The 22,057-nt window shown below is 47.7% G+C and overlaps 1 protein-coding gene across 2 annotated transcripts in view; it reads left to right on the top strand.

Moving 5' to 3' along the window:
• The window catches only part of CHCHD6 (coiled-coil-helix-coiled-coil-helix domain containing 6), a 253,556-nt gene that overhangs the window by 216,322 nt on the left and 15,177 nt on the right, over positions 1-22,057 (top strand). The window contains exon 7 of one of the 2 annotated variants that reach the window (XM_011950743.1): positions 11,868-11,943. The exons of the other annotated variant lie outside the window; for it this stretch is intronic. Within the exon in view, the coding sequence (XP_011806133.1) occupies positions 11,868-11,880 (13 nt within the window). The 3' untranslated portion in view covers positions 11,881-11,943. Of the gene's footprint in view, positions 1-11,867; positions 11,944-22,057 lie in introns of those variants that run through there. 2 annotated transcript variants of the gene reach the window in all.

The following is a 22,057-nucleotide window of genomic DNA, read 5'->3' as shown; positions in this document are numbered from 1 at the left end:
GCATCCAGACTGAAACCCATTTGACATCCCAGGGCCAGATGAGTTCTAAAGACAGGGTTTTCAATTCTGAATCTCTGTTCTTGGTCTCTGATTTCAGAACACAGACTCTGTTAAGCTGTTTGTCATTGTATATCCTACTTTCTGTCTAAAATGACCTCCCTCTTTTTTTCTTATGGATCACTCTGTTTAAAATTTAACTTAAGCATCTTTTCTGCTTACTGTTTGTCTTACCCAGAGGTCAATCTAATGTCTTATTTATCTCTGTATCCCCACCATCCAAGCCAGGACTTAGCCTTGATAGATGCTCACCAAGTCAGTGTCAGATGGGTGGGTGAACTGACACCCATTGTGGAATTTAAAAATAAGTGGTTGGCTGTTTAAGCACCTACTCATGCAGCAGGGCTCTGTCTGGATCAAGGCCCTGAACGGGGACAGGGCCTCACCTCATTTGAGACAGGGCTTTGACGAGGCAGGAGCCCCACGCAGGGCAGAGACTTTGCGGTGACAGAGAGTGCAGCTCTTAGCAGTGCTACTTGACATGTGACCTGGGTCGGATGACATAAATGCTGAGACAGACTTCCCTGACTTCTGAAGGTTGTTTTGAGGGCATCATGAGGTAATTTGTTAAGCCTCTAGGAAAGTGTCAGGCACATAGTAAGCACTCAATAAATGGTAGGTGTCGTTACATAGAAACTCACATTTTATTAAGAGATTGGAGTATAATAGTCAAAAGAGTGCACATTCCTAGGTGTGTAGAGGATATCAGTCACTGAACCTGGAGCCAAGAAGGAAAGGACCTAGGACCCAGCAGCTCTCCTTTTGGGAATGTACCCCAGAGAAATGCTCAGCTCTGTGCACCAGCAGCCATGGGCACAAAGGGCACTGTGACCCTGATTCTGAGTGTGGAAATCGGAAGCAGCCTCATACCTAGTGGCAGGTGATGCATAACACAGTTCCCCCAACCCCGGAGCTCCAGGCGACAGCTACAGCGTGCACTGTGCACACTGGCCCGCAAAGGCGCCAGAGACCTCTGGTTGAGGAAAAACCGAGTTGTAGTTTACAATGCATGTTGACACACATATGGTAGCACCATCTCTGTTCTGTAGACATATTTATGTGATACAGAGAAAAAGTCTGAAAAAGATATGTTCCTGATGGGAGATAATAGTTATCTCTGGTTAGTTCAGAGAAGTTCAGGATTATAAAAACGGTCAACAGGAACTGTAGCTTTATTTGAAATGTTTATTTAAATATATATATACACACACTCTCTCTCACGTATAGCTTGTATAGTTAAAAATTAATAAGACTACAAACACAACCACAAGGAAAGGAACAATAATGACTTGGACCAGGGGTGAGGAAGGTTCTCAGTGCAACTGGACATCAGATCCCCAAGCTAAGGGTGATCCCATGAGACAGGCACTGTCCCTAGAGCTGGATTCCTGGTTGTGTGAGTGGGAAAGATTGGGAGTGTGCTGTTTGCCAGTCGGGGCTTGGCTTCTGACCCCCTGAAGCATATGAGGCAATCTCCTTTCCTCGTGAACTTGAGCTGTGGTTTTGAAATGTCCTTTAACTGGGGACTTGGTGCTCAGTTTGTGGACATGTGAACACCTGAGGCACAGATGAGCTGTGATTCTGGGTGAAGCCAGAATGGCTGGGCCTGGAGGGCCTCTCCTCCATGGGCATACTGAGGCTCTTGGGTCAGAAACTGAGCAGCAGGAGCTAAGGTCGCAGGAAAGGTGGGTGCCTTTCCTTCCAGGCCTCCATCACCTGGCTTTCATTCAGGCCTGGCTCACTCACTTGCTCAGGAGCTGCTGGCCAGGTTTTTGCATCTGTCATTTCACGTGTTAGTGAGGAGTAATGAGAGACGAAGCTTGCAGCAGTCAGTGTAGCTTTTGTGCTATCAGGTGCATCCAAAGACTCCATCAGGAATAATTTTGAACCTTTACCTGGAGTAAATGAAACTTAGGAATTAGGCAGTGGTTTTCTGCTCCCCATTCTGTCCTGTCACCATGAATAAACAAGTGCTGGGCACCTGGCACTCCATTTGGGGCTGTGCTGTGCAGGCAGGCAGTAGACAGATTGGAGAGGCTCCAGAAGGAGAGACCAGAACGGTTAAAGGGTTGAAAAAGTAAGCACACAGTTTGGGCCCCCAGGAAAGGAGAAGGCTGACCAGAGGGTGGAATTTTATTCCTCTGAGAAGGAAACATTGTCTGAATAGTATCAGGGCTACAGCCTCGGACTGCAGCTGTGAAAACTTAAGTTACATCTGGCAAAGAACTTCCTGACTTGCAATGAGGCATTATAATGTGATAACCAAGGGAAGTTGTACAGCCTTCATCTTCCTGTGTAAATGTTTAAGAGAAAGCAGCAATGTCACTCTGTACTGAAAATGTGGTATACAACCAGCCCTCCTCATCTGACCATGAGCAACAGAAAGGCTACTTCCTCTGTGGCAGCATCGGTGTTCTGTCTCTGTCTCCCTTGACTGACAGGCAGGCAGCCAGCCACCATGCTTCTCCTAGGAAGTATCGTAGTGGTTTTCTCTTGGACCCTGGTTATAGCAGGGAGGCCTTCTGCTTTTTAATGACTTACTCTCATAACCCCTGCTCCAGCACCGGGGGCCACCATCCACAGAAGGGAGCCACGGAGGGCCTGGAGTGTATTTGCCACATAACCGTTTTCCTCCTTATTTTTTTAAATCATCATTTCTCCTTAAAGACAGGATTAAATGATGGTGATCTAGAACTTAACCTCTGATACAGTCCAGTAAGCCTTTCCTGAGGCTGGCTCGGTGGTGGGCTCTGTGCCAGAGAGGATGTGTAATGATGGACAAGACCATCCTGGAGGCCCTTGCCCCCACTGCAGAGCACAGATGCACTCCCAGCCACCACACTTGCAGTATCCCTACCTCCCCACTCAGCACTCTTATTCCTCTAGGCTCAGCTCAATGTGTCTTTCTTTATAAAATTGAAAGGCTCTCTAAAATCTTCCTGGCCCACCCAAGACAGACTTAGCTCTGCCCTCTTTGCTGCCCCCAGAGAACCTGGGCGGCCCAGGGACAATACCTGGCCGCCACTTGTATGTCTGTTTTGTACTTACATATTCAGGCATTGCATTTTGCTAGACTATAGGCTGTTTGTGGATAGGAACCTTGTTTTATTCATCTTTGTATCCTCAGGGTCCAATACTTAGGAACTCAGGGAATACTGAATGGAGGAAGAAACCCCCCATGACAGATGGTGAGTGCCACAGCTGTGCATGAGGAAAGCACTCCCACAGCAGAAGATGGCAGGACTAGCTTTGCCTGAGCAATGTGGCTTCAGGGATGAAATGACCTTGGGCTGAGCCAAGATGAAGTGAACCAGGGCAGGCTCTGGGGCCAGGGGTCATTGTGAGTGGAGACTCAGGTGGGCCTCTCTTCCTGGAGTATTAGGGGAAAGATGGGGACGAGGCATGCTGGTCAAGAAGCAAACATCCGAGAGGGTAGAGATGAGGCTGGTGGGACAGGGTGATCCCAATGTGAAGAACCTTTGGTGCAGTCTAAAGAATTCGAGATTCATCCTGCAGGTAGCGGCAAGTCATAAAAAAGGCTTTTAAGCAGGGAACTGATATGATTGGATTTGTGTTTTAGAAAGAGATCTGGCAGCATTTGGGAGAACCAAGCAGTAATGATGTTGAGAGCAGAGACAACACTGCCAGCCAGGAATGACTCACCCATTGCACAGATATTCCACTCCCACGCCAGCACTGTTCTGGGAATACAGTTGTGAACCGGCAGGAGGCTTCCTGCTCTCAGGGCAGAGAAACAAATGGTCAGCAACAAAATAAGATGATTTTATACAAAGTGCTATGAAGAGGGAACAGTTGGGTAATGTGACAGAGGACGGCCAGGACTCTGTCCATCTGAGGATTAGGACACTCTCTGACATTCAAGCAGAACTGAGTGCTGAGGAGGAGCTGGGCAGATACCTGACTACCGAGATTCTGGCCTCTAAGCAGCAGCTGTGACCAAGAGAGAGCTGGGCCCTGAGGGAGGTGGCTAGAGAGGTGGCTGGGGAGCCAGCAAGCGCAGGGCAGCAGGGAGGCTTCTGATCAAGGCATGGGGCATGTGCTGAACATGAGCACCAGGAGCGTTCGTCCGCTGCCCACCGCCAGGGATGTGTGCAGAGCAAGAGCCCCCTAACTGTCCCAGTGCCCAAACGAGGGGGCACAGGAAGCTGTCTGGGGGGCAGTGGGCTCAGCACAGTCCTGTTGGCTTCTAAATGCTGAAGCGTGTGTAGAGGGCGTCTCGTCCAGCCAGCTCTGAAAGTGGCAACTGCAGGCTTAAGGGGAAGGGCAGCCCCACTGTGCGCAGGCTTCAGCCCAGTGCTTTCTGAGTGCTCAGAGATCCATGACTCAAAAAACTGGGCTTAGAGATGACAATTTGTTAATCCCCTCCCCTCGACTGAGAAGAAAATGGCATTTCATTCCCAGCTCTGTTAATGGACTCACTTCCGGAATAAAGCCAGCGTCCCCAAAGGCAGTGGCTATGGTTCTTCTCCTTTGTGTCACTTTTGTTTTCTTTTGAGTGTTACATTTAGATTAGCTTCTGGGGGGATTAAATGTTATTACAGCTGAGGAATCTTTTTTTCTTTTTTTAATCAGTAGAGAGGTTACCGCTTAGCATCATTGCTGTTAGATTTATTTTCTTAAGTCTTGCAGCCTCCCCTGTTCCTATTCTTAAGAGAAGGCTTTGCATTGGTTATGTCTGGTTATCTGCACCTCGGGGGAGCAACCCTTGTCACAGACAGCACCTTTCCGTCTGCACGGCAGAGCTGACGCGGCCCTGCAAGGTGCCCACGTGGTGTGCACACACTGCTCCTAAGGACACAGCCCCGGGCGGGGAGGAAGTTGTTTATTGGTAAAGTGTTCCCCTCAGGTCTGGCTACAGTAGACCATAGTATTCAACCCAGGGAGACTGCGCTGACTTCCATGAGAGCCCATCAGAGGGATTGCTGTGACAGAGGCTGCTGAGACCCGTCTCCTGGCATCTGGTTCTTATTGGACCAGGGTGGATGTTGCAGAAAGACCGATTTCTTCTGCGGCATTGTGTAAAAGCATATCCATCTTAACAGATCTTGAAGTTTAGAGGTTTAGAGACAGGTATCAGGTGATTGTGTTTCAGGATCTGACAGCCTCTAGACCATGGGAACAAAGTCCACATTCAGGGCTGGTTGAGGTCTCCACCTACCACCATCACAGAGCCATCTGCGTCTCTGAACATGCCAGCCACAAGAGCCAAGCCTGAAGTGTTCACCATCAGAGGAATTGTGTCCCTAGTGCAGGCTGGCCACACGTGACCCGTGGCACTCCATTCATGCCCACCCCATGGTGGCAGCTCCAAGCTAGAGTAAAGCCCTGTGAGACCTAGCTTGCCTGTAACTGTTGGTCACTAGTTTTGTTTGTTTCTGGTGTAGCTAGATCCAGGAGAGTCAAGTCCAGGATTCTGAGACTAGTCCGGTCTCCCTGGGAAGCGGAGGCTCTCTATCTCCACTGAGCCATACTTTCTGAGAAAGCACTATGTGTTCCATCATCATCATTCCCACTGTCCCCACCACCACACACACAGATGAGGTCCTGAGTAACTGCCTAGTGGCATCCCTGAAACTACAGGCCCCGTAGCTGGATGGACCCTCAGAGTTATCTAATCCAGTTAGATACAGGTTGGGGTCATTCATGTGTGGTCACCCTGGGAACTCTACTCCCTCTGCTGGAACAAGTTCCGTTGCTAGTGCCCATCCTCACACCTCCCGTTTCATCTCTGTACAGCCCTGGCTGTTAGAAAAGAACTCTCTCTGATGGAAACAGCTTAGGCCTGGCTCTTGGGAGCTTCCTAGTTCTGTCCTCTGAGGCTTTATAGAGCACAGCAAAAGTACCTGTGCATGAAGCTGGGCAGATATCTGAAGATAACTTTTATGTCCCCCTGTGTCTTCCTTTTCCTTCAACTTTATCCTTCTGTAACTCATCCACTGAAACACACACCTAACTTAGGGTCCCTGTCTCCTCTCCACCTGCTCCCTTTTAGAATTGGGCTCTGGGGAGCCAGAGCAACTAAGCAGCCAGAATGCTGTGCAGGCATTGCCTCCCTTGTCTAGTGACTGAGCTCTATCAGCAGCATGTACACTGGGTTGCAGCACCGAACTCACCGTGTTGTCCACTGTCTCCTTGGCTGGGCCCACTAACTAATCATATAAAGCTTCCTGTGAACTCACCTCCATGAATGGCTACTAAGTGCCCTGTTTAGACTTGAGTACAGGACCTTATATTTATTCCCAGTAAACTTCATTCTGGTAGATTCAGTTCAGCCCATAGAACAATTATTTGAATATATAGATTCTGTCATCTCTCTCAACTCTTTTTTTTTTTTTTTTTTTTTGAGACAGGGTCTCGCTCTGTCACCCAGGCTGGAGTGCAATGGCACGATCTCGGCTCACTGCATCCTCTACCTCCTGGGTTCAAGCGATTCTTCTGGCTTAGCCTCCTCAGTAGCAGGGATTACAGGCATCCGCCACCATGCCCAGCATGTATTTTGTATTTTTAGTAGAGACAAGATCTCGAACCCTGATCTCAAGTGATCCACCTGCCTTGGCCTCCCAAAGTGCTGGGATTACGGGCATGAGCCACTGCCTGACCCCTCCCAACTCTTTTATATAAACCTGCTAAGTATGCCTTCCACAACTAAGTCATTGATGAAAATGTTAAGTTGTACGAAAATGAGGACCTCCATTAAAGCCGACCTCATCCATCTGGGTACAGTGATCCATCTAGTTCCTAACATACCTCCTTGGATATCCAACCCATGTTATTTCTTTCCCACTAGGCTGGACCATGAAGGATCCTTTCTAATAATGTAGGAAGTGTCTGGAGCTATCAGGCCACTGCATGCCCTCAGTCTCCTAGCCAGGATCCCTGTTAGAAGGGAAGAGGAGGGAATGTGGTTTGACATGTTTCCAACAGACTCTTCTCTTCTTAGTGATCACCTCTTCCTTTTCCAAGTACTTCAAACCAACCTCTTTATGAAACCATTCTAGACTCCTACTTGGGCTCTGCCTTCATTTGATGGAATGTACCCTTTTGAAAATCATGACATTGAAGACTGTTCCTTTCTAGTTTTCCTTTGTTTCCCATTCTCGAGAGTTCTGTAAAGGTGACCCGCAGTAGCTTGGTGGTCCAGCCATAGTTCTCTTGGTATTCCTGGGCACAGTTGAGTAGACTGAGAAGGCTGCAGTCATGGGAAGTAACTTGGCCCTCTCTGGCCATCTTCCTTTCCACAAAGACTTTCCCCACTGTCATACTTCACTGCCAGCATTTGTTCTGTTTTCTGGGAGGTGGCCAGATAGAAATAGAAAACATGGGCTTTGGAGCAGAAAACCTCAAGTCAAATCCTGTCTGTGCCTCTCGCTTGTGTGAAGTTTGGTTGGTAACTCCCTCTAAGCCTCAGTGTTTCTTCTGTAAAAGGGGTGAGCCATCCATTGCTCACAGGACGGTTGTGAGGGCTAAGTAGGGAAACCTCTATCCATCCCTACCCTTTCCCTTCTCTCTTTGAAGTCCGAAGCTCTATCTCCTTTAGAAGCAAAGCAAGAGGTGCTGTTTCAGCACCCTTTCTAGCTCAACCACACCCACCACCTCCCATTTCATCTCTGTACAGCCCTGGCTGTTGGGAAAGAAATCTCTGATGGAAACAGCTCAAGGCTGGCTCTTGGCAGCTCCCATTGGTTCTTGTCTGCCAAAGGCCCCCAGCCTGGGGTGTCTACAGTGAGGTCTTCCCATCCCACTGCACTCCCTACTGCTGCCCACACTGACTACCCTGTCATCAGAAAGTCCCAGGGTAGCCAGCTGTCTTCCTGCTCTGTGGGGACAGGACTTGGTGGAGCAGGGCACCAAGGGAAACAAGGCTTTGCTTCCCACGGTCACTGCCCAGCACCCAAAGCTCTGACCAGCCATACCCCTGGGGACTCCCTCCACCTACCTTCCCATGGGAAGAGTTGAGGTCCTTTGTAGAGTCAGCCTTGGGTTTCCCAGGGACCAGGGGCAGGGAGTGCCCTTTTCCTTATGCTGGTTTAGTCGAAGTTCAGCACATGAAGGTGGAATTCGCGCAGGCCTTTCCTTCTCCCGGGCCCAGCACAGGCTGGCGGGTGTGCTTGCTGGGTCACCTGCCTCTGCAGAGCTGACCCAGCCTCATCCGCCAGTCCCTGGTCTTGGTGGTGCTGCTGCAGAGTGGCCTGCTCCCTGTTATGGCCCTGTTTACACAGTCTGTGCTCCTCACAGTGTGGCCCTGTGACTGACACAGCCCAGTGCAGCTTGAGGAGCTGGTAAACTTTGACTTTGGGCTCTTTCACCTTAGGCAGCTACCTGAGTCTGCCCCCCAGGTCATTTCAGGTAGACATGCCAAACACTTCCCTTTCTTCTTAGTGCCCCTTGACATACATACCTCCCAGCTACCCACTTTGGGACCTTTCTAAGCTCCCCTTCTTAGTCCTCTGTTCCAAACTGATTACCAGGAGACCTGGGATCTAAGTCAATAGTGTTTACTCCCAAATACCAGCTTACAGGCCCGTGGTGTATTCTGCACTTGAAAAAAGAGGGGCCAGGACAAAACTGTTCACAAAAGAAAAGCTCATCTCGTCCCACCTCACTTAAACCCGCCTGGGATGGGGAGCCCTCACCCCATTTTTGTGATGAGGAAGTGAGGCTCAGCTAGGCTGACGCATCTGAGATTGCTGGGCTGGAAGTGGCAGAGCCAGGATTCAGGGCCTGGCCTTTCTTGTCCTCAGCCAGGCACACAGGTTTCACCCTGCAGGCACCCGAAGTTCAGAATCACTGAGGCGGATGTTTATCTAAGAGCATGGAGGCTCCGGTGAGATGTGCATTCCTCTTGTTGTCTTCCTTTAGAGGAGAGAGGGGCTTTGGGGCCTTCACCACGCCCTGCTGCCCATAGCGCCTCTCGGTAGCCCTGATAACACCATGCTCCGCAGATCTGCCTGTGCCGGTGCACAGTGACCCTGGTTTGTGGCAGCCCATAGACCACTTGCCTCAGAATCATGGAATAGAGTCCAGGCCCTACCCCAAGCGAGGCCCTTGGAATCTGCCATATAAACAAACTCCCAAGTGATTGCTATGAGTCCTAGAGTTTAGATCAACTGCCAAAATGAATGTATTCCAGCCAGCAAATTAATCACTTCCCTAGGAAATCCCCCCAGGGAAAGCCTCTAAATCTGTCCTGACTTCTGAACTGCCTCAAAGAGATCTGTTGCTTTTTCCTCTGGTGAGGAGGCCTTCCCCCACCCTGCTTCTTCCCAGAGTTAGGGCCCAGAGAACGTTATCCTGAGCCTTGAGTCCCGAGAGCCCATGGTGGGCGACCAGCAACCCTGCAGAGAGCCTGAGCCCTTCCCGCAGGAAGGGGGGCGGTCCTCGTGGCTTGAGGCTTGGCACTGGCACTGGCTCCTCAGGCTGGCACATGCCTTCCTTCTGCCTTGCTGGCATGGCAGAATGGCACGTGTGCCCAGTGACCAGATCGGGCTGTCACAGCTGGACGCACTCAGCGCAAGGGTGCAAGAGGGCCCTTGGAGCCTCCTTGTCCATTTGCTGAGCAGGCCCAGGGCAGGTGGGGCTTCTCTGGATGTTATTTAGCAGCAGCCCTGGCTGCCACTGGGCTGAGGGCCCTGGGTTGCCCTATTTGAAGATTGTTGTTTACTGCTTCTGAAAGGAGCATGGTCCTTCTGGGGTGGGGTGACTGCTGAGGGAGCTTGGGGTTTGGGAGGGAGGGGTGTCTGGAGAGTGAGATCATGCCTGCGCTATTACTGGACTCACCCACAGTTCTGAAAAGTCAGCTCACACTGTGAGCCTCATCTCTTCATCTATGTCATGACACAGTTGGACCACAGAGTCTCTAAGGCCCTTCTGGAATGGAAGCCCTACCTGCTTTCGTAGGCCCCTCTTCTTGCCCCCCGAAGCCTGGTACAGCCTCCCCTTATACTCGTGCTGTGGGGGTCATTTGTTCCCCAAGGCTTCTCTGGTAGGCTGGGTCCTCAACCCTCATTTCCTACCATTTGCAGCAGTGAGATGAATGAATGGCTCAGGAAGTTTTTGGTGGCAAGTTAGATTTCATCTCAGTATTCTTGTATTATCCATTTGCATTGCTATAAAGGAATACTTGAGGCTGGGTAATTTATAAAGAAAAGAGGTTTATTTGGCCCATGATTCTACAGGCTGTACAGGCCTGAAACCAGCATCTGCTCAGCTTCTGGGGAGGCCTCAGGAAGCTTACAATTATGGAGGAAGGCAAAGAGGGAGCCGGTGTGTCACATGGCAAAAGACAGAGCAAGAGAGATGCCAGGCTTTTCTAAATAATCAACTCTCATTATTTGCTCATTACCGTGGGGAGGGCATCAAGCCATTCATGAGGGACCCCGACCCCCATGACCCAGACACCTCCCACCAGACCCACCTCCAACACTGGGGAGTCACATTTCAACATGAGATCTGGAGACTGAAATATCCAAACCACATCAATTACTTCATGCACACTTCATGTTTTTTAAACCTTCTGTAAGGAACGAATAAAATCATCTTTCAGAAAATTTGATGTTTTTGTTTATCTTTAACATACAAGCCAATGAAAACTGCAGCATCAAAATACCCCTTTCTCCACACATACTATCTCTCTCACACATGCATGCATTCACGCACTCTCACACTCGCTCTGCCTGTAACCAGAAAGCTTGCCCGTTCTGTGTTAGGATTCTGCCCTCTTCTCCTGTCAGCGGCCTCAGCGTTGAGTATTTCCCTGGGCTCACGGTCTGAGAACCTGGAGTGAGCTCACAGAAGTCAGACCACTGGAGTACAAGCATGGAAAAGCCCCCGGTCTATGTGTAGACATATTTATTTGCTGCTAGAGAGGATATATTAGGAGTCAAAGACAAGCTCCTACCAGCAGATTCCTAAAGGAGGTTTGTGCTATAAAAGATGACTCTGGTTATCTGGGTTCTTTGAATTTCACAGAGATAGATGAATTGCCTTCCAGACTTTTCTATGATAACAGTTGTCAGGAATGCCTGGGAGTTTTACTTAAGCTAACAAATGATTACCCTTCCCATTAGCTCTACAAACAGGCCCCTAATTAGTGAATTGGCTAATGACAGCTGCCTCTGGGGTCATTAGTCCTGACAGACAGTGCTGCAGTGTTCCGGGTACTGTGTCACTGTCATGAAGCATGTTGTCAGGCTCCACAGGACGTCAGGGCTGGGGAACACTTGGAATACACCCCACACACGCACTTTTTTTTTTTTTCTAAGACAGAGTCTCGCTCTGTTGCCCAGGCTGGAGTGCAGTGGTGCTATATCAAGCTCACTGCAAGCTCCGCATCCCAGGTTCACGCCATTCTCCTGTCTCAGCCTCCCGAGTAGCTGGGACTACAGGCGCCTGCCACCTCGCCTGGCTAATTTTTTTGTATTTTTAGTAGAGGTGGGGTTTCACCATGTTAGCCAGGATGGTCTCAATCTCCTGACCTCATGATCTGCCCGCCTCGGCCTCCCAAAGTGCTGGTGTTGCAGGCGTGAGCCACCGTGCCCAGCCTCCCCCCACCGCCTTTTTACCTTTTGTGTCATCTCCTGGGTCATGTAAACTAACACCTACTTCAGACAGGTATGGATTTCTAAATATGAATTAAACATGGATTTTTAAAATAAAGGAGGACTGAGGAAGTGGTCACATCAATTCTGGACAAGAAGACAGTTTTTATGAAACAGTTCCACTTTAAAGACACATCTAGTCAGAGTTGGGAATCATTTTGGAAAGAACATCTATCTTGCCATTCGTTCCAGGGTTTACTTGTGAGCACGAATCACCTGCTGTCTCTGGCCACCTGGGATGCTCAGCCAGTGCCTTCAGAAACATTTCCGCCCTGAATGTCAGGTAGTGGTGAGCAGAATGGCAGGGCTGGCATGAGGCAGAGGGCTCAGTGTGTCCCAGATGTGGTGTTCCCTTTTGAGAGTCTCCCTCCCTCCAGATCAGCAAGTGTTAAGGCCGGCCTCATCTGTGTCCCTCCTGATCGCTTAGATGATCTTGAAGTGTGGACCCTCCTGGGACACGCAGCATCTCCTGACAAAGCTGAGCCCCAGAATAACTAGTCTGGAAGACCCAGGCTTATGTGATAACCAGGTTAAATCCCAGGCTGATGTTCCGTAGACAAGGACAGCATTGCATGGTTGAAGCACAGAAAAGTTCTGGGGCTGGTGAGTGCAGAGTGGGATAGCTATTGTGACAGAAAGGCGCTCTGCACTCAGGTTTTGCTACTATGTAGATTCCTGCTACATCAGCTCAAAACCATGTGCGGCTTAGTCTAAATGCCTATTTAAGCAAAGGCCAAAAGTCTGTTTGAAGATATAAAGGGAAAAATAGTGTTCATAATACAAAGCTTGAGGCTAGTCATAGATGTACAATTTCTGCACAATAAAAGTGACTAATGAAACTGCATTTAATTGTTCAAAAGTAACAGAAATGCATCTTGAGGAATTAAGAAAAATTACAAAAAGGTGATTATACAGCGTAGCAAATCTCTAACATGGATTAAACAGAATTGTTTAGGAGATAAAATATCAGCATGAACATGCATTTTGAAAGAGGGAAGAACAATGCTGGGTTTAGGTAGGGAGAGCCCAGCTTCTGCTTTTGCTTGGGACTGATGTGGCAGGAAGTTGCTGGTTCATGGCCCGGGAAATCCATAGATGAAAAGACCTTGGCCGCTCCTATGGAATGCACGTATGTACTTGACCTATGTAAAATGTACAGATGTATGTAAAATGTACATATGTATGTAAAATGTACAGGGCATCCCCAAACCTAACAGGTACCTGCATCTGGGAAGCCAGCTTGTGCTGTGAAATTCTCATAACCTTAGATCAGCCTTTCCTCTCAACCAGGTGAACCTAGGTTCACATCCTCCTGCGACTTCCTAGTCTAGATCCTGGAACAAGTGGCTCAACTGTGCTGACTCTGGTTCCTCATCTGTGTAGAGGCGTGGTGATACTGCCCTTGCAGAGTGGAGGAGAGGATAATATGAGATCATGTTCATAGAATACTAGACCAGAGCTTGGCTCAGAAATGTTAGTCCTGGGCTGCCACGTCCTGTCAACACTGGCCACATATGGCTATTGAAGTGTGGCTCACCCAAATTGAGACATGCTATAAGTGCAAAATGCATATTGGATTTCAAAGACTTAGTACCAAAAAAACGTAAAATCTCTCCTATAATTGTTTATGTTGAAATAATATTTCTCTATATTTTGTCAAATACATTATTAAACTTAATTTTAACTGTTTCTTTTTACTTTTTTTTTTTTTTTTGAGACAGAGTCTCACTCTCTTTCCCAGACTACGGTGCAGTGGCGCAATCTCAGCTCATTGCAACCTCCACCTCCCGGATTCAAGTGATTCTCCTACCTCAGCCTCCAAAGTAGCTGGGTTTACAGGTGTGCACCACCACGCTCAGCTAATTTTTTTGTATTTTACCAGAGACAGTTTCACCATGTTGGCCAGGCTGGTCTCGAACTCCTGACCTCAAGCGATCTGAGCCACTGCACCTGGCCTCTTTTTACTTTTTAATGTGGCTACTAGAAAACTGATAATTCTGTACGTGGCTTGCAATCTTTCTGTTGGACAGCACTGTTGGTCCTTCCCCTCCTTCACTCTGGCCTACTGCCTCCCATCTTAGCATCCCACCACCTTGCATGCAGCCTTACACTGGAGTGGTTTGTGTCCCTGAGGTATTTGCTCCAGGTCATGTGGGTAGAGAGCTGGGCAACCAGTGTTGTTCTGGCATAACACCCTTTCCTTTCTCCATTTTAAACATGAGGAAGCCATAAGTGAAATTTAGTGCCTTTGCCTAGGTCAGAAGCCAGTTAGTAGTCAAGTAGGGACCTAAATCCAAGTGTTCTGGCTTGGGTCCACTGTGATTTCCACCACGCCATACGGCCATTCATTTTATTGGCTGGAGTACAGCAGCATCTAAGCTGGCATTGAGCTTCACTTCCATGCTGAGTTGGAGAGACTAAGATTCTGAGGGACCAGGAAGAAGCAGCCTGGGTGGTGAAATGTAGACAGAGATTTGGATGAGAGATGGGGAGTGAGTGTTAGGATGTGAGCCTGGTACGTCTCTCAGGACTGGTGCCTGTGTGGCTTGTCTCGGAGAAGGCTAGGGGAAGATGATGCCAGACGGTGCCGGTCTTGGCCTGTCCATGGGTTTTGGAGTCTGATGGGTGACCTGGGCCAAGTCATTCTATCTGCCTAAGCCTCAGGGTCTTCATTTGTAAAACAGGTGTATTTTGTTACAGAGGTTTTGTGAAGATTAAATTCCATGCCTTGCAGATGCTCACTGCCTGTTCACAGGCTTTCCTGTCTGCATGGGTTTGCTCTGTGAGTCAGTGGTCCCTCATCAGAGCCTGTCCCAGAGGATGCTGGGTGGCTCTATAGGTTTTGTATCCTCAGGCTGGCAACAGCAGGCATGTATCGGTAAGAATCTGAGCAGAATAGAGGCATGTGAGCTTCAGAGGGCTGGAGGGTGTGGGGGGAGATAGTATTACAGAGCTCTTTTGGTTACTGCCGGGGGAGTGGGATTTCAATAACTGCTGGTGCCCAGGCCCAGGTGAGGATCCCAAAGTGAAGATCCTGAGAATCCTGAGGGATGCCTTTTCTCCAAGCCACATGACTGAGAAAACGGGGGATTCCCAGGCTGTGCGCGGAGGACAAGCTACAAATTATCTTGCTGCGCAGACAGCCAGCAGCGAGTCACAACCCCAGGAATCCTGAGAAACAGCTCTTCTTATCCAGGTCACCGTACTCATTCTCTGATTTGTGAAAGTCCAGGCTAGGACAGAATCCATTTCCATCAGGGAAATTGGCAAGGCTCCATTAGCTTGTGACTGTTGGCCTGGGGGCAAGGAGAGGGGAGTGGGAGGATGCTTAACAAGGTGGCCACACAGGCACCATAGCCAGAGCGCCAGCTGGAGGGAACAGCAGCCTGAGTTCTAGTTCCAGACCCACTGTGTGCTCATTCTGTGCCACAGGGCTAATTACAGAGCCTCTCTTCGTCTGTCTTCTCAGCTGTAAGATGGTGATATGAGAACAAGGCAATGAGCTGGGTGTTTAGATGCTGTGGAGTGTGTACGTGACGCAGTAAGCAGAGTGCCTGGCATGTAATCAGGATTCGATAAATGGTAGCTGTTCTTATTTATTATTGCTGTCGACTCTGTTAACATCCAGCATCCAGTTTAGACTCTTCCAAATTTCAATTTTTTTGTGCCATCAGCCACATTAAAAGACTGGTGCCAATAAGGTTTTAAAATGAAATGCCTCTCATAACAGAGAAAGTCCCAGTAACTGTAAGACGTTCCTGTGCTTACTCAAGAGAACATGCTTTATCCTGGGGCCATGCCCTGGGTAATCACAGCAATTCATAGCAGGAAAGCTGGCCCTGTAGGCTCCCACAGGACTGAAAGGGCTGTGTGGCTCCCACAGGTCCCCATGCAGGGGTCTCTGCCTACAGGCCACCAGGGCCCAGGAGGCCACCACTGCCAAGAAGCTGTTCCTACCACCAGCAGCGATCTTCGCCGCAAGCTCCCTGCATGTTGGGCTTGTCCTTCATTTTGTGTTGGCCAGAGCCTGGCTCCATTTGCTATTTGGTACTCATTTTAATTCTTCTGTGGACAGAAAGAGAGGTGGAAGGACACTTGTATTTATCAGACTGTTCCTGTGGTTCAGGCAAACCTTGAAGCACTTTGTGTAGGTTATCTCATTTATGACTCTGTTTTTATAGATAATTAAATTGGGAGTCAGTGAAGTGAACAGACTTGCCCAAGTCACGGAGCTAGTGAGCAGGAAAGTAAGGTTCCAGTTCAAGCCAGCCTGCCTCCAGAATCCACCACTCCAAGGTGTGACAAGGGAACACAGCTGGGACAGGATCAAGCAGTAGGGTTTTGAGTGGCAGGGGTTTGGGCTTTATTTTGATGCCTTGGGAAGCCATCAGAAGTGTCTGAGCTTTGAAATGACATGGTCAGATGTGTGTTTTAGGAAGATAACTCTAGAAGTAGTGAATTAAGTCTGTAAAGCCACAACTTTCTCATCCTATCCCTGTACAGTTGGTTATTTTTAAACCCAAGTGCAGGAAATGTTGTTTCTCTCTGATTTCATGCACATTTCAGCCTACTGTTTCAGGCTGTGTCTTTTAGCCTGTGTGTGTTTGTGTGTGTGCCTGTGTGTGCACAGGAGGACGTGGGGGAACACAGTACACCAGGAGCAAAGAAGAATGCCTTTAGATGGCGTCTGCCATGCAGCCACTGGCTTTGACAACTGTGACTTGTGACAGTTCGGAAAACAGGAATTTTATCTCTCACATACCTCGGCAGACATGAACAAGATGGGACGCCAAAATAAAATGACTGGTTCTTTAACAAATACACCAGAATTTACACATATTCCACTCACTCCATCTGAGCAAATTGATTGGGACTTCTATTTTTGAATCTCAGAGATAAGGACATCGTTTATTCTCCCCTTCTCAGTCAACAAATATTCATTGAGTTCCTACGATATACAGGCATTCCTTTATTCTGCATTTCTTGTCCCTCAGGCCTCATCTTCTGTGATTATTAGATGATGTGCGTGTGCATATATATCATCACTGTAAAAATGGACCTTTTAAATCCCTCCTGGGACTGTGCATAGTCCTAGAAATCTACAGTATGTACATTTAGTGTCCACACATTCTCTGATATGCTATTTACTGTAGCATCTTAAAATGAGGAGGGATGCAAAATATTCAGAGTATATACATATCTTCCAGGTTTTTCGAAAGGAAGAAGTTTCATCTTCTGATTTATAAAAATGATACATGAATATTGTAAAATGAAATCAAACAATACAGAAAAATACAAAGTTTTTAAAAATCCAGAATCTCTCCCTGCTTCGGTTTGGTGACATCACTCCATGTTCACGGAGCACAGCCACACAGCTGCACATAAATGAGGCCATGAGTTTGTGTTCAACACACGGCTCAGTGTGTGCTATTTTCCCTCATCCACATGCTGTGCACAATATTTGTATATCAGTAAATGTAGATTTAGATCTTCATTTTTAATTATCCTATTATTCTCATATATGGTTACACCGGATTTTATGTAACCAATCACTTCCTGATGAATCCTTGTGTGGTTTTCTATATTTTATCAATATAATCAGCACTGTGACAGACAGCCTTATTTGTGTTTGTGTGCTTATATATTTATTCTAGAGGGAGTTTCTGGGTCAAAGGATACACACACCAAAAAAACCATATGCATACAGGTTTAAATGCTTACATTTGACCTGCTAACCCTTCAGAAGAGAAATGTGCCAATTTTCAGTCCAAAAATGCTAGAGAGTGTTCCATTTTCCCAGGACTTCCCAAGAAGCACAGGATTTTCAGCAATATTTTTTCAAAGCATCTTTACTGCTATCAAAGGAGAAAAATACCCTCACTTTTAAAACTCCTCATTTCTTCAAGTATTAAGTGAGGGTAAAAACCCTTTCCTATATTATTGGCCCTTTGTTTTTCTTTTTTTATGAGTTGCTTACTTACAGCCTTTCCCATTTTTCTCCTTGTTATTCATTTTTAACAGGTCTGTGTGTAATGGCGTTATTAATCTTTTATCATTTTTCTTGTGACTGTTTTCTAGTTAATTTTTTGTTTAACTTTTGCTTTTTGGAAGTTGATGTGGAGATAGGAGCCAAATTTATTTTTGTTGCTCGTTTTTCTATTTGTAACTTACATTATGTTACAAAGACCTCTCCACCCCAGTGAAGGTCTATAATCGTATGCACTCATTTTATTAGGACAAGCACTTCTATGATTTTATTTTCTGCCATTAAATTGTTGTTCCAAATAGCCTCCCTAGGATTTACTTAGGAGTAAGAAGCAAACGAAGTAAAGATCTGCTTTCATTTTATTTTTTCCAAACAAAGTATCCTTTGTCCCATTAGCACTGATATAAGATTTCACCTAATCTTATGCTAAATTCCTTCTTACACATTTGAGTCTATTTCTAGATTATTTTCCAGGCCACTTCTGCTTGTTTTAAACATGTTTAAGGCATATTAGGAAGCTACGGTTATTTAAAATATTAAGTATCTGGCTGAGCAAGCTCTTCTGCCTTGATGATCTTTTTACATTTTCTTTTTTGAGGTTGAATTTAGAAGTACTTTGTCAAACTTTCCCAACCCCACTCCCAGCCAGGAAAAGAAAATCTAGATAGACTCTTTTTTTGGGATAAGTGCATCCTTTTGAGTACATCCAGTCCTTTCAAATTGCTGTCATTGTTGGTCTATTTTGAAATAATTTCAAACCCATAGAAAGATTGTAGGAACAAACACCGCAAAGGATTTCTGCATCTCCTTAACCAAGATTCCCTGATTTTTTACATGTTGCAGAATTTGCTTCATCACCTTTTCTCTCTACATGAAAACATTGTCTTTTTCTGATATGATCACTCCTTACCCCTAAATACTTCCATCCACCATGGGCCTCCCAAGAATACCTCCTCCTTGGTCACCTCACACTGCTGCCGATGAGGAAATCAGCACTGACTCAACAGGACTGTCAGCCCACAGACCACACTTCGCCTGCTACCCTAATGTTGTCATCTTTTCCTTTCTGGTCCAGGGATCTGTCACGCATCATCAGCTCCTTCATATGGAACGGTTCCTTAGTCTTTCATGTCTCTCTCCACCCTGACAGCCTTGAAGAAAGTGCAGGGCTTTCATCCTTAGGGAGAGCCCCAGCCTGGGCCCACCTGGTGTTTCCTCATGACCAGACTGAAGCCATGCATTCTTGGCAGGAAGACACCAAAACTGGTGCTATGTTCGTTGAGGTGCATCCCATCAGGAGGCTCAAGAGGCCACCTGTCCTACCACTAGTAATGTTGACCTAGACCTGGTCACATTGGTATCTCCATGGTCTCCCTGCTGTGAAGGCCTTATTTCCCCTTTGTGTTTGGTTAGTATTTTGTGGGGGAGATACTCCAGTATTATGCTAGTATCCTGATCCTCATCTAACTTCCACCTATCAGCCTTAGCTTCCATTGAGAACATTGTGATGATCTATTTCCATCATTTCTTCTACATGTATGAATTGATATTATATTAAAGGAGGAGTTTCCCCTTCTCTCTTTAGTTATGTAACTATTCATTTATTTGGTTATTAGTAAGGATTCAAGGACTCACATTTATTCATTGGGCTATAATCTATAGTTTAATTTATTTTAATATTCAAAATGCCATGGATTTTGCCCTTCAAACTGACTCTCCTTCCTTTGGCATGTCTCTTTATTCTTTACTTCCTAGCACAAGGTGTTCCAGGCTCATCTTGTCCTTTCTCTGCCCCAGCCCTGGAGTCAGCCGTTGCTCCCAGGAGCCACATTCCTTCTGTTGGAGGATGCTGCTAGAAACCACGCTCTGGGGTCTGAGCTCCGGGTGTGCTCCCTGCTATGGAGGTGTCATTGCTTCTAGGTGCTCTCAGTGGGAAGAGCTGGGAAACACGGGTGCGTGCACACGAAGTGCATGTGTATGTAGATGTGTGTGCATGTATATCCACAGTGCGTGCATGAGGACTTCCATCTGTGTGTGGTAGGGGGGTAGTATTTCACAAGTCCATAGTGATAACTTCCAGTTCTAATACCCAGAGGCTCTTTGTAAGGCTCTCTCTCTCTCCTTTTCCATGTGTAAATCTCCCTTCTCATAGAGCATAAGACTTGGCTGTTTTCTTCAACAGGGTATATATTTGCTCAATCAGTGAACTTTTGTCTCAATGTAACCAATCTCTCAACCATGCCAGCTGCCTTTTCACCTGCCAGATCCCCTCCCGGACCTCACTGGCTGCCTCAGCTGCAAGCAGGCCATTGCCACCACCTCCTGGTGACGCCCCCACTACCACCCCACTCCCTGTGACTTCTGCTGGGAGGGAAAAAGACAGTTGAAGGACAAGGCTTCCATTCTTTGTTTTTTTTGGAAACAACTCGAAGTTCTTTGGTGACTTCAGGTTGATGGGAGTTAGGAAATGGGAACAGAGCGTGCCTTCACCTCTGCATGGCTGTGGGATGTGTCCACTTTCCCTCTGCCTTGTTTTGCCTCCTCGCCTGGGGTCAGGTTGTATCAGGTGTCTCACCAGACCCCGGTAGCAGGTAGCTGACCCTGTGGTTGTTCTACGGGAAGTCAGTTCTGGTTCAAAGCCAAGGTGTGGCAGTAGAAGTTGAGGCACATTTTCTGGGTGCTTTCTATCCTGAAAACACATGGTCTACAGTCCCCCTTTTTTTCTGGGTGACATGTGAGGTATGGCGAGAGGTGAGTCCTGGAGGACCTCTTTGGCCTCCTCTGGTGTCCGTGATGGGTTGGTGAGGTAGGGCTGTCATAATGAAGGAGGCCCAGTGTCTGAGAGCTCTTCTTTGCAATACTTAGGGTTTACCACAGTGTTCTGTGCAGCTCCAGTTTCTGAATGTGCTCGGGGAAGACAGCAGAGGGAGGGGATGGGGTCATAGATGGGGGCCCAGGTCTTCTGGGAGGCCCATAGGAATCTGTTTTTCCTTTTAGGTTATGAGTGAGCTGTCAGCTGATAAAACACTATGGCAGCTTAAAAAACTGTGAACTTCAAGAAAACTAATTCAGAATGGACCATAGACCTAAATGTAAAACGCAAAACTGTGAAACTCCCAGAAGATAACATAGGAGAAAATAGATGTCCTTGGGTTTGATGATGACTCTTAGATATAATGCCAAACAGTGCATGAAAGGAAGAATTGATAAGTTGGATCCACAGTGAGGATGGGTGAAGGAGGTAGATTACAGAATTTTCACACACAGAATTTTCACACACCTGGCAGTAGGTGCTGAGCTGTATTCAGGAGCAGAAGCAAGGAGAAGGTGAGAATGTAGGACATGGCATGGCCCAGACAGATGCCTGTTCAGCCAGGGGCTGGGTGCATGGCCCAGGGCTCGGCCCACCAGGTTACAAAGGCCCCAGCTCAGACTGCATACATCCACATCCAATGTGTCAGTCAGATCTGGCCTCTGCCCCTAGAAGCTGGAAGAAGGTGGAGCCCCCGTGACTCTTAATTATTGATGTTCTGCCTACCTCAATTTATTTATAGAATATCTGCTTCCTGCTTAGTATTCTGTGAGGACCTTAGAGCAGAGGTAATAAGCGGTGGTTCCTGGCTTCCAGGCACTCCTGTCTAGTGGGGAGACAGCGTGCCCCACATGACTGGGTGCAGTGTGCTCAGATGGTCCATGTCACGGGACCCTCTCAGGTGAGCAGGCCAGGGAGGCCACAGAGCAGAAGTGACATTGGGTCAGTAACACTTCTTCCCAATGAGAGGGGACAGAGAGGCGGGGCTAGCGGCCTGTCCACATAGGACTACACAGACGCACAGCACCTGTGTGACAGTGAGAAGAGGGGCAGGTGACCTTCAGGGGAAGTTGCAGTTAGCAGACATACATGGGGGCAGATTGGAGGAGGAGTCAAGAGTGTTCCTGAAATCTGGGGCCCCAGACGCGGGGACAGTTGATGACAATCGGGCAGGATGGAGACTTACCTTCTCCTCAGGACTGGGGCCTAGAGGGGCCAGAATGCCTCGCTGTGGAGCTGGCCATGTCTCTAGGCCTTGTGGCTGTGGATGGGTGAGAGGGGTCCCTGAGGGCAGGGCAGAGGTTTCAGTTTTTGTGAGTCTTGTCACCATGGGATGGGCACTTAGTAAGTAGTTGTCCATTGAAGGAAGGAATGATATTCATTTAGCATAGGTCTTTACGGGGGTGTTTTAGGCTGGTAAGATGGAGTTTGTGGAAAAGGCTGGGGAGAAGAGGCCAGTCAGGAGGGAGGCTCAGGACAGCAGAGCAGGAATGGGCAGCTCTTGTGAGGAGGACTTTGGCTCACCATGAACTGGCTATGTGCTTGAGTGGAGCTGGCCAGGCCTCGGGTTCTGGGAGCTCTGAC

This window comes from Colobus angolensis, unplaced genomic scaffold (genome assembly GCF_000951035.1).
Source record: "Colobus angolensis palliatus isolate OR3802 unplaced genomic scaffold, Cang.pa_1.0 Scaffold31, whole genome shotgun sequence".
NCBI classification, from domain to species: domain Eukaryota; kingdom Metazoa; phylum Chordata; class Mammalia; order Primates; family Cercopithecidae; genus Colobus; species Colobus angolensis.
This window is presented reverse-complemented; position numbering and strand designations above follow the sequence as displayed.